The sequence below is a fragment of the Penicillium canescens genome, assembly GCF_028828765.1.
Source record: "Penicillium canescens strain IBT 15451 chromosome Unknown utg000004l_segment0_segment0, whole genome shotgun sequence".
Lineage (NCBI taxonomy): Eukaryota > Fungi > Ascomycota > Eurotiomycetes > Eurotiales > Aspergillaceae > Penicillium > Penicillium canescens.
The window spans coordinates 2,673,299-2,686,707 of record NW_026703966.1 but is presented as its reverse complement, the minus strand read 5'-3'; the positions used below and the strand labels follow the sequence as shown (position 1 = coordinate 2,686,707).

At 48.2% G+C, this 13,409-nt stretch overlaps 6 protein-coding genes across 6 annotated transcripts; 4 read left to right on the top strand and 2 right to left on the bottom strand.

Moving 5' to 3' along the window:
• The first annotated feature begins 422 nt into the window (after positions 1-422).
• On the top strand, positions 423-1,189 carry N7446_006376 (uncharacterized protein). The gene is made up of 4 exons (XM_058515124.1): positions 423-758; positions 806-874; positions 924-989; positions 1,052-1,189. Exons 1-4 carry the CDS (start codon positions 424-426, stop codon positions 1,089-1,091), a joined length of 510 nt encoding a protein of 169 aa, XP_058372302.1. The 5' UTR covers position 423; the 3' UTR covers positions 1,092-1,189.
• A 116-nt stretch (positions 1,190-1,305) lies between these two features.
• N7446_006375 (putative MFS monocarboxylate transporter) lies at positions 1,306-2,902 on the bottom strand (the record flags this gene model as incomplete). The annotated part of the gene is made up of 4 exons (XM_058515123.1): positions 1,306-1,468; positions 1,540-1,815; positions 1,869-1,974; positions 2,029-2,902. The coding sequence occupies 4 exons, from the start codon at positions 2,900-2,902 to the stop codon at positions 1,306-1,308; spliced, it is 1,419 nt and encodes a 472-aa protein (XP_058372301.1).
• A 1,012-nt stretch (positions 2,903-3,914) lies between these two features.
• Positions 3,915-4,415, top strand: N7446_006374 (uncharacterized protein; the record flags this gene model as incomplete). Its single annotated transcript, XM_058515122.1, has 1 exon — positions 3,915-4,415. One exon carries the CDS (start codon positions 3,915-3,917, stop codon positions 4,413-4,415), a length of 501 nt encoding a protein of 166 aa, XP_058372300.1.
• A 191-nt stretch (positions 4,416-4,606) lies between these two features.
• On the top strand, positions 4,607-4,897 carry N7446_006373 (uncharacterized protein; the record flags this gene model as incomplete). Its single annotated transcript, XM_058515121.1, has 1 exon — positions 4,607-4,897. The coding sequence occupies one exon, from the start codon at positions 4,607-4,609 to the stop codon at positions 4,895-4,897; it is 291 nt and encodes a 96-aa protein (XP_058372299.1).
• A 1,922-nt stretch (positions 4,898-6,819) lies between these two features.
• On the top strand, positions 6,820-7,624 carry N7446_006372 (uncharacterized protein; the record flags this gene model as incomplete). Its single annotated transcript, XM_058515120.1, has 2 exons — positions 6,820-6,942; positions 6,998-7,624. 2 exons carry the CDS (start codon positions 6,820-6,822, stop codon positions 7,622-7,624), a joined length of 750 nt encoding a protein of 249 aa, XP_058372298.1.
• Positions 7,625-8,005: 381 nt separating this feature from the next.
• N7446_006371 (putative ABC multidrug transporter) lies at positions 8,006-12,474 on the bottom strand (the record flags this gene model as incomplete). Its single annotated transcript, XM_058515119.1, has 5 exons — positions 8,006-8,511; positions 8,575-8,642; positions 8,694-9,389; positions 9,422-10,700; positions 10,750-12,474. 5 exons carry the CDS (start codon positions 12,472-12,474, stop codon positions 8,074-8,076), a joined length of 4,206 nt encoding a protein of 1,401 aa, XP_058372297.1. The 3' UTR covers positions 8,006-8,073.
• Positions 12,475-13,409: the final 935 nt, after the last annotated feature.

Genomic DNA, 13,409 nt, shown 5'->3' with positions numbered 1-13,409 from the left:
GGGACTTTCGTCGATAGGACGTATATTATGGCTCAATTACATTTTCTATTCAAGGAGTTCTTGCGTAGTCTTGATCGAAGTACAAATTAATTGTCACGTAAGGCCTCAACAGCTAGTCAGGAGTCAACAACCCTTTGCGTTACAAAAAACACATCAAGGCAGTAATGCCTTCCAATGAAACTATTTCGTTTGCACGGAGGAATGTCTTCCGTAAGCCATGCAATTCGACTCAAAGCAAGGGCCAACGTGCGGGGACTCCGCATGCCGATCCGGGCGTGGCGATATCCAAGTCAAATAGTGGTGTAAGTGGTGCGCCCACTCCCAGTCTCTGATTAGTCCCCATTTACCTGGGCATCCAACCAGGCAATCCAGTCATACAAGGCCGGATGAAGTCTATAGCGCAGAGCATCACCTGACCATCCCATGAAGTCATTCCCGTACCTCATAAATAGCATTGACCTGCCACAATTTCGGTTCATCTCCATTGATCTGCACTTTTACAGAAGTACAAATACAGCACGCAATCTAGTAGATACATCCATCTCGTGGTGGACATTCCCACACACCATCTCAACAGATCGACATAACCCACCCTCACACTCACATCTCCAATCTCCAATCTCCAACATGCAATCAGCACTCTCACGACCCATTCTCCGACCATCCAATCTAACTATTCTCCGATCATTCTCCGTCGCTCCAGCTATCATGGGTGAAGGCGATCTAGGTGCTCCTAAGCCGCGAGGCTTTATGGCCCAGTATGAGCTCCCGAGTATATGACGTCATCAATTTCTGACTGGAGTAGAAAGGATTCATTTGCGCGACGTGAGGCTGCGCATGAACTTATGTATATTCGGGAGCAGGAGATGGAGAAGTATGCTGTTTTTGGTTGTTGGTGCATATATATACTGACAATGGTGCAGGGTTAAGCGTCTTCGGCAGAAGCTTAAGGAACAGCGTCAGCATATGGATGAACTCGATAAACACCTGTGAGTATTTTCTTTTTAATTTTGTGCAACCACATGGCTGTTATGGTTCTGACTGGTTATAGTGAGGAGTTTGCTAAGAGCCAGGGCGGCGAACAGAACTAACTTGCTCGTCCAACTTCCGAGACACTCAGTCGATGATCATATGCTTCTACCACAGATACACTCGCAGGGCGAACGCCAGAACTATATATATCGAGGTGGCCCGATCTTGCAAGAACATGTATCCGATACCATTCAATCTAGAGTTAACTTACTTCAAATGGAATAAGAACCTTTCACTTTTCACCTATTTTGAGATCCCCCTTGCCAAACTAGATCAGATCTTCGCCTGCCATCTCCACCGGTAACTCAAACAAGCCCATCGAGCCATGACAAACATCCCCAATGCAACGATCAAGACACTGCCCAGATACGCCACCATAGCCCTCTTGCCAACTTTGTCCAGCATCTCACCTCCAATAGGGATACAAATTAGTGTTCTGGGATTATCTGTCAGTCGCCAATCAAACCACATCAGGGGCCACAAGTATGATCGAAAAAGGTGACTTACGCAAAGCTGACAATGGAATATGTTAATCCGAATCGTCCACCAACTTCGCTGGCCTTTGAGATCTGCCCAATACAGGCAGGTGCCAGACTCAGGAATGAGCCTGACGCTAGCCCGAATACTGAGGAGAAGGTATATAGCCCTGCCAGGGTATTTCCGAATGGTAGCCATATCACAAAGACTGCAACGGCTCCCAGCGCGATGAGTGCGGCCTGGGTGTTTATTCTGCCGTAACGATCGGCTATGCCTCCGGCCAGTAAGCGGCCTACAGTGGATGCTCTGTGCGGTGTAAGTTATTGTGATTCGAGGCCAGAGGAGGTACTATCACTCACATGTTCAGCACGGAGAGGAGGAGAACACTAGTGTTGGTCGAAAAGCCCTGCAAAACGACATAGGTCGGGTATAGTCCCAGACTAGCGAAAACGACAAGCTCAAGGCCTGGACAGGTCAGGCATATCATTCTACTCCCAATCAAAACTGAATCCAACTTACTGAAAATTCCTACAGTCAACCAGGTAAACCTGGCATCTTTCAAAGAGCGCAGATTAACGGTCGACTTACTCCTGCCCTTCGGCAGCCTCGCCTTGACCAAAAATGTCGCAACAACACACAAAGCCAACGCAACGAACGCCAGAAGCCTAATTGTCCACTTATACCCCAGCTTAGAGAACCCAGCCCGAAGCATCAACGGAAAAAGCACACCACCAAGACCCGCCCCAGCCATCGAAATCCCAATCGCAAGGCCAGCCTTCCGATCAAACCATTGAGGCACACTAGCCAACGCAACCGTACTCAAAAGCGCAGCTCCAATGCCAGACATGACACCCAGCGTCAAGACAAAATGCCAATACTCATGACTCTCAGCTAGGAGCATCAGACCTGTGACATAGATCGCCGTGCCGGCAATGAGAATACCAGTTGGACCATACCGATCGAACATCGGTCCAACCTGAACGGAGACGCTCAGACCGAAGAATGTGAATAAACCGGGAATCCAGCCGACTGCACTGGGGGAATATTTGGATAATTGGTGCGATGCAAAATAGTTTTGCAGGATACCGGTTGTATTCATTACCCCGAAACTACTCATCAAGAGTAAAAACGAGCCGAGAACGACGCTCCAGGAACGAAGTCCGCCATCTGGGAAGATGTCGTCTGGATTGTGTTCTGGGAAATGGTCTGTGAAGTGGGTTGTGACTGTTGCCAGCTCGGCTGGGGGCTCGATTATGGAGAAGGCCGACCGAGGCGCTTCTTCATCGTTGATTCTTGTGCTTGGACCGGCCGTGGGCAAGCTTTCTACGCTTGTTTGTGCTGATGGGTGATGCTGTTGGACTGAGATCGTGGCTGTCTTTTGCTCTGGTGCCATTGTTGGCGCGGTGTCGAGCTTCCTATGTTCACTTCTTGGATGATGGGAATAAACACGGCTTTAGAGATGAAGACTCGAAATTGAAAGACCTTTTCATTATGTGGAATGAGTCATGTCGATAAGGGCTTGCATTAGCTTCACACGATGATTCATGGTGGGGTTATAGATGTCGGAATGACCATCCGATCTTTTGAAGTAACTCTCCATAGTGGCACGTCATGGGTGCATGGAATCAGTAATTTGGAGCAGCAATTGCAGTAGAGATAGTACAAGTAGTATCCATGATATTCGGCAATTTTTGAAACGATAATTGTCTGCAATTTGTGATACCGAAAATTGAGCGAAGGTCCTCCACGACCGAAAGTCTCATCGGATCACTTCCCGAGGTCACCTTGCACTGCAATGTTTGATTAATGCAGGGTTGTTCCAGTGACTAAGGAATAATTGATCAAACTCGGAAAGGAATTAGACAATCCCATTGGAAATGTATTGACGCGACTCTAGGAATGCAGGTATCGAATTGTCGGGGGCTGGCTACAACCGCATCTATGAACGATTTCGTCCGCCACTGCGACTTGCAAATCAATGCCAAAAGTAAAGAAGTCCTGAGATCAACATTAACAATTAATTTAACCTATAGCTAAATATCCCAACATCCACCGAAAGTGGGACTTGAAATACATTCAACACCCCCTGTGAGTGGTATGATTTGCGCGCCTCGCCACCCGGCCGACACTCCCAACCTCACCCGCTCCTCACCGATCGCATCCCGATTTCCCCCATGCAGACTGAAAATCAAAGTGGCATGATATCAAGATGCAGCTGACGTGCCATAATTTCATTTGCAGCCCAAACCCAAAATGCTCACTGACTAAATCCCCAGCCATATATCAACCCAATTCCTTCTAGTCCCCGCAAAAAAATACTATACAACCAAGATCCAGATCTCCTTCAAAAGATCCACATACAAATACACATACACGCACCTCTCATTTGAGACCTATCCACCAAAATGCAATGCACACGAATCCTCACAAGGAACATCCCCCAAGTCCGGCAACGACGCCAACTCCAAAACCCACGCATGACTCTCGTTGCTAGCCCCGTTCCTAGCCCCGTTCCTAGTCAGAACCCCACCATCGACTCTGAACGTTTACCATACCGACTCTATGAGCTATCACTCAAGAAGATTAGGAAAGAAGCGCATGCTGCCGAGCCAGATTTACGACATGTCATTGCCGGCATCTCAATGCAAAAGGTCGTCGCTGGTGCTGTTCATGATGATCTTCTTCATCGAGTTGATATGTTAGAAGAAAAAGTGCCTCGCAGCCTCCCCGTTCTACCTGGTGCCGATGAGCCCTGGGAACACGAAGAGCTCGCTTCTGATTCGAGGCATAATCCTAATGCTTGGGATATGGAATCCCTTGATCAGGCTTTATGTGAGATGGAGATTGCTAGTCGGAAAGGGGAGGTTGCTAAAACTGTTTGTTGGCGGTTAATTGGGGAGATGTAAATATTCTACGACATGGCATTTTTAAAGCGTTCTTGTTTTGTTTTGGTTTGCCGCTTTGCTTTTAGTTTTGTGCATATTCAGGGAGTTGAAAACTGGAGTGATACAACTTTGTTCATTTGCAAGCATGATCATCACCCTAATATAACTAGGGGATTGATACAGCGAACCCCCCTTTGGATAATGCGACGCCAATGTTGTGCACCCGCATTATCAAGCACAAGGTATTTCTCGCATTTTTCTTCGTGTCCAAGCTTGTGGCAGTTGTTACAAGCAAGGCCTATGCCGGCGTCACCACGGACGGCAGTGCACCACATCCATGGACCGTTGAGCTCCTGACAGTGTACACACTCCGTGTCAATCTCCATTCGGTCGCCCACCACAGTCATGATGGCGCTCTCTGCGTTCAGTTTGTTGCTGTTCAGAAAGACTGCCAATGCTTCAGCGGTCATGGCTCACTCCTCACGAAGACGAGGCTCACGTAAGGCGTCCATCTCGTGAAAGCGTCTCGCAATAGCCGAAGCAACGCCATTTCCCCTTCTAAGGTGAAATCGCAATCGAGGACTTTTTGGGCCTAGGGGCCAGGGCTTCTTTCGCGTAATGCCGGGGGCAGGAATCTCTGCATGTTCACCAACGAAGCGTTCGCCAACGTTAGCAGTGACTCTGTAAATGCCACGAATTAGTTTTTGTATAGTTTATATTTGAAGGCTAGGTATCTTATAGGCTCGATGTGGCCGATGGTCTCATTCGAGGCCGGACGGCAGCGCCCTGTTAGACGGCATAGCTCTGGTGGAGGGGTGCCCATCTATCTTATGAATCTAGATGATTAGGGGTTGGGGTGTGGAAGAAGGGAAGAAAGAATAGAGGAAAAGAAGGGAAGAGGGCGGTATAAATAGTGAATGTGGTGCTGGTGTTGACGGTGCTGCCTATTTCCTAATTGGGTTCACTTTTCCTTTCTCGCACCCTCGTTGGTCATGTGTCCTTTACTTTCTCACTCGCTACCTCAGACCTAATCAAAATGCCTCAGATTCTAGAAAGTCACATTCGCGGGGACATTAGCACGTAGCTCTCGTTTTCTATCGCCTCAATTCGATCCTCTATATGCCAACTGCACATCTAACGCTAAGCAACTTCTTTCCAATCCAAAATTCCGTTTTCTGACCTCTGCAGTCTCACAATAATACAGACCCCAAAAAGGCTCAACCATCACCACCTAGGCACGTCAGCTCGCTGCCAAACGCGCAGAAATCTCTTAGGCGTGGCATCAAGATCGTCACGTTCTTGGATATCACCCCGTATGGTGCGGTTTCGTTCACCGGACAAGCTTCTGCAACCAAATTACTATGCTACATCAGTTCTGAACCAAGTATAAATCTTCGCTCGATTCATCCTCACCGTCTCCGCCTTGAGAGAGTATACCTGTGTCAATATCTCGCCTTGACAGAAGCTCTTTGATGGTTCAAGCTTCTTGTAATATCTTCTACGTGACGCATATAAGCGTGAACATGGGTTGACTGCCTCTTTTCCCGTACTAAGTCTAGGCTAAGACTTGTAATTGATACATCCGTTCACCCGAGTGCTGACAATCGATTGCACGATTCTTTCCTCTCCAAATAGTCTTTCTGGTTATAATGGCGGCTTTAACTTGGAATCTGGTGGCAGGCTGGTTCTTCAACTATGAAAGCCCTCTACCTACCCTTCACAGTCGAGATATCGCCTTTCGTCAGTTCTATATATCCATGGAACTTTTGCAATAGCAGTAAACCAATTGCAGGCGACTTCAGAACGCTCATCTTCATAGGCATCAATTGTCTCCCTCTCGAAGGCATCTCTTTGACTGACGCGTGGTGCACCACTCGCTTACATGCACCACTCGCTTACAGAATACGTTAATAGGGTGTAGGAAGGTACTACCACCCTAACCGCCCGCCTATAAACTAATAAGAGGGCGGTAAGACCCTTTCAGCCCAAAATACGGCGTAAATAGATTGTGCAAAGACATATTTGAATATATAGAGTCTATCTGGGAATTGAAACGCACCACCCACTTATAACTAACAAAGAGTTGCGAAACCCTAGCTCGGACCTATTTAACCACCTTATCCTCGGAATTTGTACGTACCGCCCGCTAATAAAGAACGATTAATTGCAAATAACCATAGCCGCCTAGCTCTAATCATTCAACCACTTTCTTCTCAGATTCATATGCAGCATCCGCTGATAAGTAACGAAAAACCGCGAATAACTCCAGCTCCAATAAAATCATCTACCCTATTAATTCCCCAATGTCCTCACTCGCCACCCTTTCTGCCTCAGACTCACCTGCATATTCATCTAGTATTCACTGACCCATCCCGCAAGCCTCGTTCACTCATCACAAAAGGCCACTCAGAAAGAAGGCTTCAAAATGTCGGAACCCACCCAATACTGCACTCAATGCCGAAAGGATCAGCCAGTCTCTGGATTCATGCGTGATGATGGCGAAGGGCCATTCAAGCGTTGCAACCGTTGCAGGAAGAGGAACACAGATGTCAGTTGGTCAGAGTTCTGAAGCTCAAAGGCTCTTTCCAACTGATAGAAAATAGTCACACCGATCCTGGCGGGCCTCTCAAATGAGTAACGTTGCTCCGGAATCGCCGTCACGCCGTCCAGGTGGTCATATCAAACAGCCAGTCTCCAACAACTCCACCACAGCGGTTGTAGCTGCAAGCACCAGCAAACTTCCAGCTGGTAGTACACTGGCCGGCAGTTCATTGACCGAACCTAACACATGTCATGGCAACGATACCCGATCCATCACAATCGCCCCCGAGGTCATCACAACAATTGGTGACATCACAACCAGCACAACGGTCGTTACTATCACCACTACAATCCGCCATGGAGAAGGAAAAGTGGAGATGAAGCCCCAAGATGAGCCATCTCCAAAGGTCGAAAGCGACGATGTCACTTCAGCGTCTAGCGAGTCTTCTCATGACGCAAATGATTTCCCACACGAAGATAACACCCACGGGCTTGGATTCTTCGTCTGTATCCATTGTGAGAAATGCCAACCTGCTCCACTCCGGGGATTTTCCGTGTGTTTGCTCTGCATTACCGACTGGAAATGGTGCGACAAGGAGAAACACAACCGACCGGTGGCAGACTTCATGTGGGATGGAAAGGAACATGATGAATGTATTCATTGTGTGCTTGACATCGGACGATTCTGAGGGGTTCGGGATCTTGCTACGAAGGCATGGCATTTGTGTTATTATTCTTACTTGAGGCGTCGACGGTGTATTTCGAAGAGTTCCTTGACAGTATCTGATTTTCGAAGGTGGGGATTGTGGGTATGTATCGTTACACTCATTCTTAAGAATTACTTATGACACCAGGCCTATTACATTTACAGTGATGAAAGTTGAGATTCGAAGTCCTCGAAAGGCCCCTAAAATAACTAAACTCATCACGAGGGCATGTTTGATCATCTTAGATGGAGGATCACTACAAGTGCTTGAGAGATAGGCATCGCGATGTATTTCTAACTTGAAGGTGGTACTCTATGTCTAAATGAGGCATCTATTAAAATAGCAACGGCTACAATATGCCGTGGTGCAAAAGAAGAGAGATCAAACTCCCTCTAAAATATTAACTCTGTACAATCTCAGAGCTCAACCGATCAGTCAGCCTTCTTCGAAGCTTTGGTTCTGAGTTTCATCAGACCAAAGACAAGAGCATAAGAGCTGATCGCAAATAGACCGACGATAGCAGTATCACGCCATCCATAATAGTAATCAAGAAGGTTGACCGTCTGGAGGTAATCCGATCCACGGGTGTATTGGCACACCCGGCATTCGGTGGCGTCGGGGTCGAGAAGGTTCATGCGAGTTCCAATGGTTTGCATGTACCCGGCGAGATATTCACCACAGGTTGTTCCGTTTGGTGCATTGAAGAGTGCGTACTCTTGTTCTGTACATTGCACCTTTTTGTCGAAGAGACCAAAAACTAACATACTTCCCATCAAGTAATTGAAAGGGTTTAGGTAGTAGATCCAGTACCTCCAGAAGGGTTGGATTTGGGCGTAAGGAACCAGAACTCCGCAGAAGGAGATCAGAGTCTGCGCAGATTGAAATCATGATTAGTTTGCAGTCCATAGGTAGATGGAACAATAAAAACTTACACCCAGGACGAGAGGATTGATCATGGCAGCCAGGTTGGCGTTAGGGGCGTACGCAGCAACAAATTGACCTGGACATTGTGTTAGCTGATGTCAAAGAAACGAGGAACGAGATGCCTTACCAATTCCAGTGTATAAGAATTCATACAGAAGGAAGACTGTGAACATGGATCCACTCTTACTCGCCTCGGTGACCAAACCACCGGTCCAATACCAGCAGACAAAGAAGAGCACACCACAAATAATGAGATATGGGATCTCAGAGACAATTAAAGCGAATGTGAAGGCTTTCCAAGAGTACATCTTAGCCTTCTTCTCGCGTGCTTCAAACAGGTCACGGCGTTCGAGGAAGGTTGGCTGCAACTGGTTGATCACACCCGGGGCGACGAAGATGGCGTTGAAAATAAAGAACAATGTGAGTTGCATGTCACCAACAGAGTCACCAATCATCCAGAAGCTGAAACCTACAAACAGGCCGGAGGAGATGTGGAGCGCGAACTTGTTGTTGATATAGTCGCTGTTTCTGAACAGGGCGGTTGAGGTACGCTTGAGAACGAGGCCAGTTTGCTCCCAAAGAGAAGTGGCAAACTCGCGACCGTCGTCAGTAGTTCCAGCAGGCTTAGATGCAGCAGTCTCAATGATTGAGTCAAGCTCCTTAAGCATTTCGGTATGTTCAGGTGAATCCAGCCAGACCTTGTTCCAGTCTCGGCCCTGGCTCAATTCACCGGAAACAACATCAATCATATGCTCGGCAGGGTTTGTCTCAGGGGGCATGGTGCTCCGTAACGTGAGAAATAGCTCTTCAGAGTCTTGGCATTCTCTCCAATTTCACCAAAGAAAACGGTCTTACCACCCTTAGCGAGAAGAAGAAGTTGATCGAATTCAGCAAAGAGCTGGGCAGAGGGCTGGTGCACAGTAACTAGAACAGCTTGTCCAACATCTGCCAATTTTCTCAAAAAGCGGACAGTATTGTAAGCACTCTGGCCATCAAGACCACTGGTAGGCTCGTCCAAGAAGATCAAAATGCTAGGCTTAGAAACTAGTTCGACACCAATAGTGACACGCTTTCTCTGTTCAACAGACAGACCAGCTCCGACACTACCAATCATAGTATCGGCCAAATCATGAAGTTCCAGTAGGTTGATGATCACGTCGACGTAGGCCAACTTCTCGGCACGTGGAACGTCGGCCGGTTGACGAAGGAGCGCAGAGAATTCTAATGCCTCACGGACAGTTGCCATCCGCTCGTGAATGTCGAGCTGTTCAACATAGCCGGCGGAACGTTGGAAGGATACAGGCAGTGGGCGGCCGTCGACCATGATAGAACCATTGATAGTGCCTTCAGTCTTGCGCTGAGCAAGAACATCGAGGAGGGTCGTTTTACCTGCACCGGAGGATCCCATAAGAGCACCGAGCATACCAGGTTTCACCCATCCATGGACGTTATCGAGAAGAACTCGGTCGCCGGACGGTGTTTTGACAGTGTAAGAAAGGTTCTTCCAGGTGAAGACCGAAGTGTTTCTCACAAGTTGGTTGTCGATGTTGGCGGGTTCGTTGCTGCCCTCAGAGACAGCTTTCGTGGAAGCCTGGCCCTCTTCGTCCTTCTTCTGGTTTTGGAGATGCTTGTGGAGGTATTCGCGGGGGATGACCAGTGTGTTACCCGACTCGGATGGAGACTGCCACCTCGAGGTTGCAACAATTGTAAGGAAAGCAAATAGTGCCCACCAGGCCCAGTTGATACCGAAGTTGCGCCAGATGTGCGCGTGACTGTATGAGAGAGATGACAGATAGTTGTCACCAAGCACAAAATTCTGACCTTGGATTGCACCGCCGACTCCGGCACAAGATTGGTGGTCTTGGGAATTTTCATATCCGGGGCCGGTAGGAACGAGGTTGCCTCCCACGCACGGAATTGTTTTACCGTGGAACTCGGTAGATAGCAGCGCCTCAAACCCGTAGGAGAGGGGATCAATCCAGAATATCCAACCAAGCCATGGGTGCATTTTCGGCTTTTGAATCATATATCCACTGTAAAGAACAGTAGACATAATCAACAAGCCAGAGACCTTGGAGGCACCATCGAAGGTTGTAAAGACAGCCCCGACAGCGCGGAAAAGGGCAGTCATAGTCTGTATCTTGGTTAGTTCGAATTCATATCATTGAAAAAGGGCACCTTACCATTGTTGTGGTAAAAACGATCGCGAAATACGTGAAGAAGGCACCGGCGGACATTGAAAGCCCAACCATGAAGTATACAACCAAACCGAACATGGAGATCTGGAAGAGTAGAACGGGGATATCGGCAGCGATCTGAGCCAAGCAAAACGCGGCAGGGTGGAAATAGGCGAAACTTTTGTGCTTGATGAGGACTGGTCTTCCGGAGAATGACTCAGTGACCTCACTCATCGCGAGTAGACTGTTGTATAGAAGAGAGAAGAAGAGTGCACCGGACTTGACGAAGAGGCCGCCGGAGTTATCCGGAGCATTGTAGAACAAGGAGCCTGCAATTAGAGCCTGGACCAGCGTCGCCACCTGCTTAATGATAAAGGTTGCTTTATCACCCCAAAGGATTTGGTACTGGCGCTGCACACAGATTTTGACCTGGTCAAGGAAGCTGACAGTGAAGGGACTGTTCTGAGGCAGCTTTTTGGAGGTCTCGAAAGTAACGCCCTCCTTGAACTCTTTGGTGCGTTCACGGGCGAGATCAGAGTCTGGGTAAGAGTACTCAGCCGCCATTTGAGCATGAATTGGTGACTTTTCATACTCGGCACGGAGGGCTTCTGCGTTGCGCGGGAAGCGGCTTTCATAGTCCTCGCGAATTCTTCGCTCGGTTGGAACAGTCACACCGGTGAGGTAGTCGGCGATGTTGGAACCCTCGCGGCAGATAAATCCGGCGTTCTCCATAAAAGGACGGGCCTGTTCCCGAGGACCGTAGTAAATTTGCTCTCCTTCATCGAGCACCAGTACTTTGTCGAACAAGTCAAAAATACCGTTACCGGCCTGATAAAGTGTGACGATTGTCGTGAGACCAAGAACATCGGTCATAGCTCGGATGGCCTTGGTCCATTCGAGGGCAGTAGAAGCATCAAGACCGCGAGTCGATTGGTCCCAGCAAAAGACGGATCCTCGCGTAGCCATGCATTCAATGATTGAAACACGCTTTCGCTCTCCTCCTGATACGCCGCGGACGTACTCATTTCCAACCTTGGTGTCCTCGGTATGAGAAATTCCAACCGACTCGAGAAGGAACTTCTTCGATGCCTGCTGATACTCGGAAGCAGTCATGCCATCGGGCAAATGAAAGGGGACCTTAAGGCGAGTTGCAAAGTCCATAGTTTGTCCGACTGTTAGGGTTGGGAAGAAGATCTCCTCCTCACTATTGAGAACAATCTGACCGCGATAGTTCTTGGCCTCATTGGAGTCCATAGAGCCGAAACGGACATCGCCTTCAACAGATTTGTATCCACCGCGCTTATTGGAGAGCATTTTCAACAAGGTCGAACAGCCAGAGCCAGGGCGACCAAGAACAAGGAGCATTTCCCCGGGTCGGACATTTCCATGGCTTTCCCGAAGAATAGTACGCAAGGGAGGTTTTCTGCGGCTATCCTTGATTTTCTGGGGGATGTTGAACTGTGATAGGACCGTCTCATTGACCGCCGCTTCTGCACTGACAACCTGCACAGAGAGGTTCTTCCATGTCACACCAAGTGTTTGCTGTTTGAATCCAGAAGCTAGGTTGCGGGCGTTTTCCTCCTGGAGCTGAGGAAGCATTTTCCAACTGTTGGCTTTAGTCTCCGGAACCTCTTTCGTCGGAGTTTCAGAGCCCGTGACCGTCATGGCGCTTTCTGTGTCATATTGGATATCATCCGACCCTGCACGGGAGGGTTTCTCGGAGTCCGCCATGGTGAAAGCAGAATTGAACTGGACGTAGAAACCAGAAAGCAACTGGAAAGGAGAAAGGGGGATCGTACATTTTAATGGACATGTATCGCGTCAATAGGCGCTGTGGGTCCGCAGTAACAAAGCAGATGAGCCCGAAGCCCGAGGCCGAAGCAAATATACAATCTAGGAAATCATCGGGATTACTGATGGAGCCGAACATAAAGGAGGTAAGTCATATTGCTCTAGAACACTTTCAATGCAGTTTATTCGCCCAAAATTCAAGATAATCCACTCGCAGTAAGCTCCGAAAGTGGATACATCGTCCATGTACCCGCTGAGTAAGCGGGAGCTTTTGCTTGGCATGGTCCAGATGGCTACGATGACCTCCGCATGGATGTTTGGGAAAGCAGTCATTATCATATCAATGACTCCAATATCGGGAAACTGCAGAACATACACAGCTAATCTATTCCGGGCTCAGGAGTTAGGAGTTAGGCGACGGAATGCCGACAAGGCGAGAGCGGATTGAGTTATCAATTACTCCACTGACTGCCATAACTGACCAATCGGTCATTGAACTATCGTTATTTTCCGCTGACCTAAGCGGAAACAGGGACCTCGGAGTAATCCAACCTCCGAACAATCGCGTGGCATGTGGATGTCGGGCAGATTCGAATCCGCCGCCTGTGATCACCCAATCAGACATGATCATATATACTTCCGGAATGATTTGTGAGCTATGACATCTGGCCTTTTTCTTTTGAAAAGCTAACGTTACTTGTAACCTATTAGAGAGGGTTATGTTTCAGATCCTCTGGATTTCTTTCAGTGGCTTCCTCGCAGCCTTGTTTGTTTTAGTGAATATTTTTACTCTTTAGGCTACTGCAGGTAACTTAACTAGTTAGCTCGCACATTTGATATGTATCACCTTTTCAAACCTAGTGATCAACCAGATC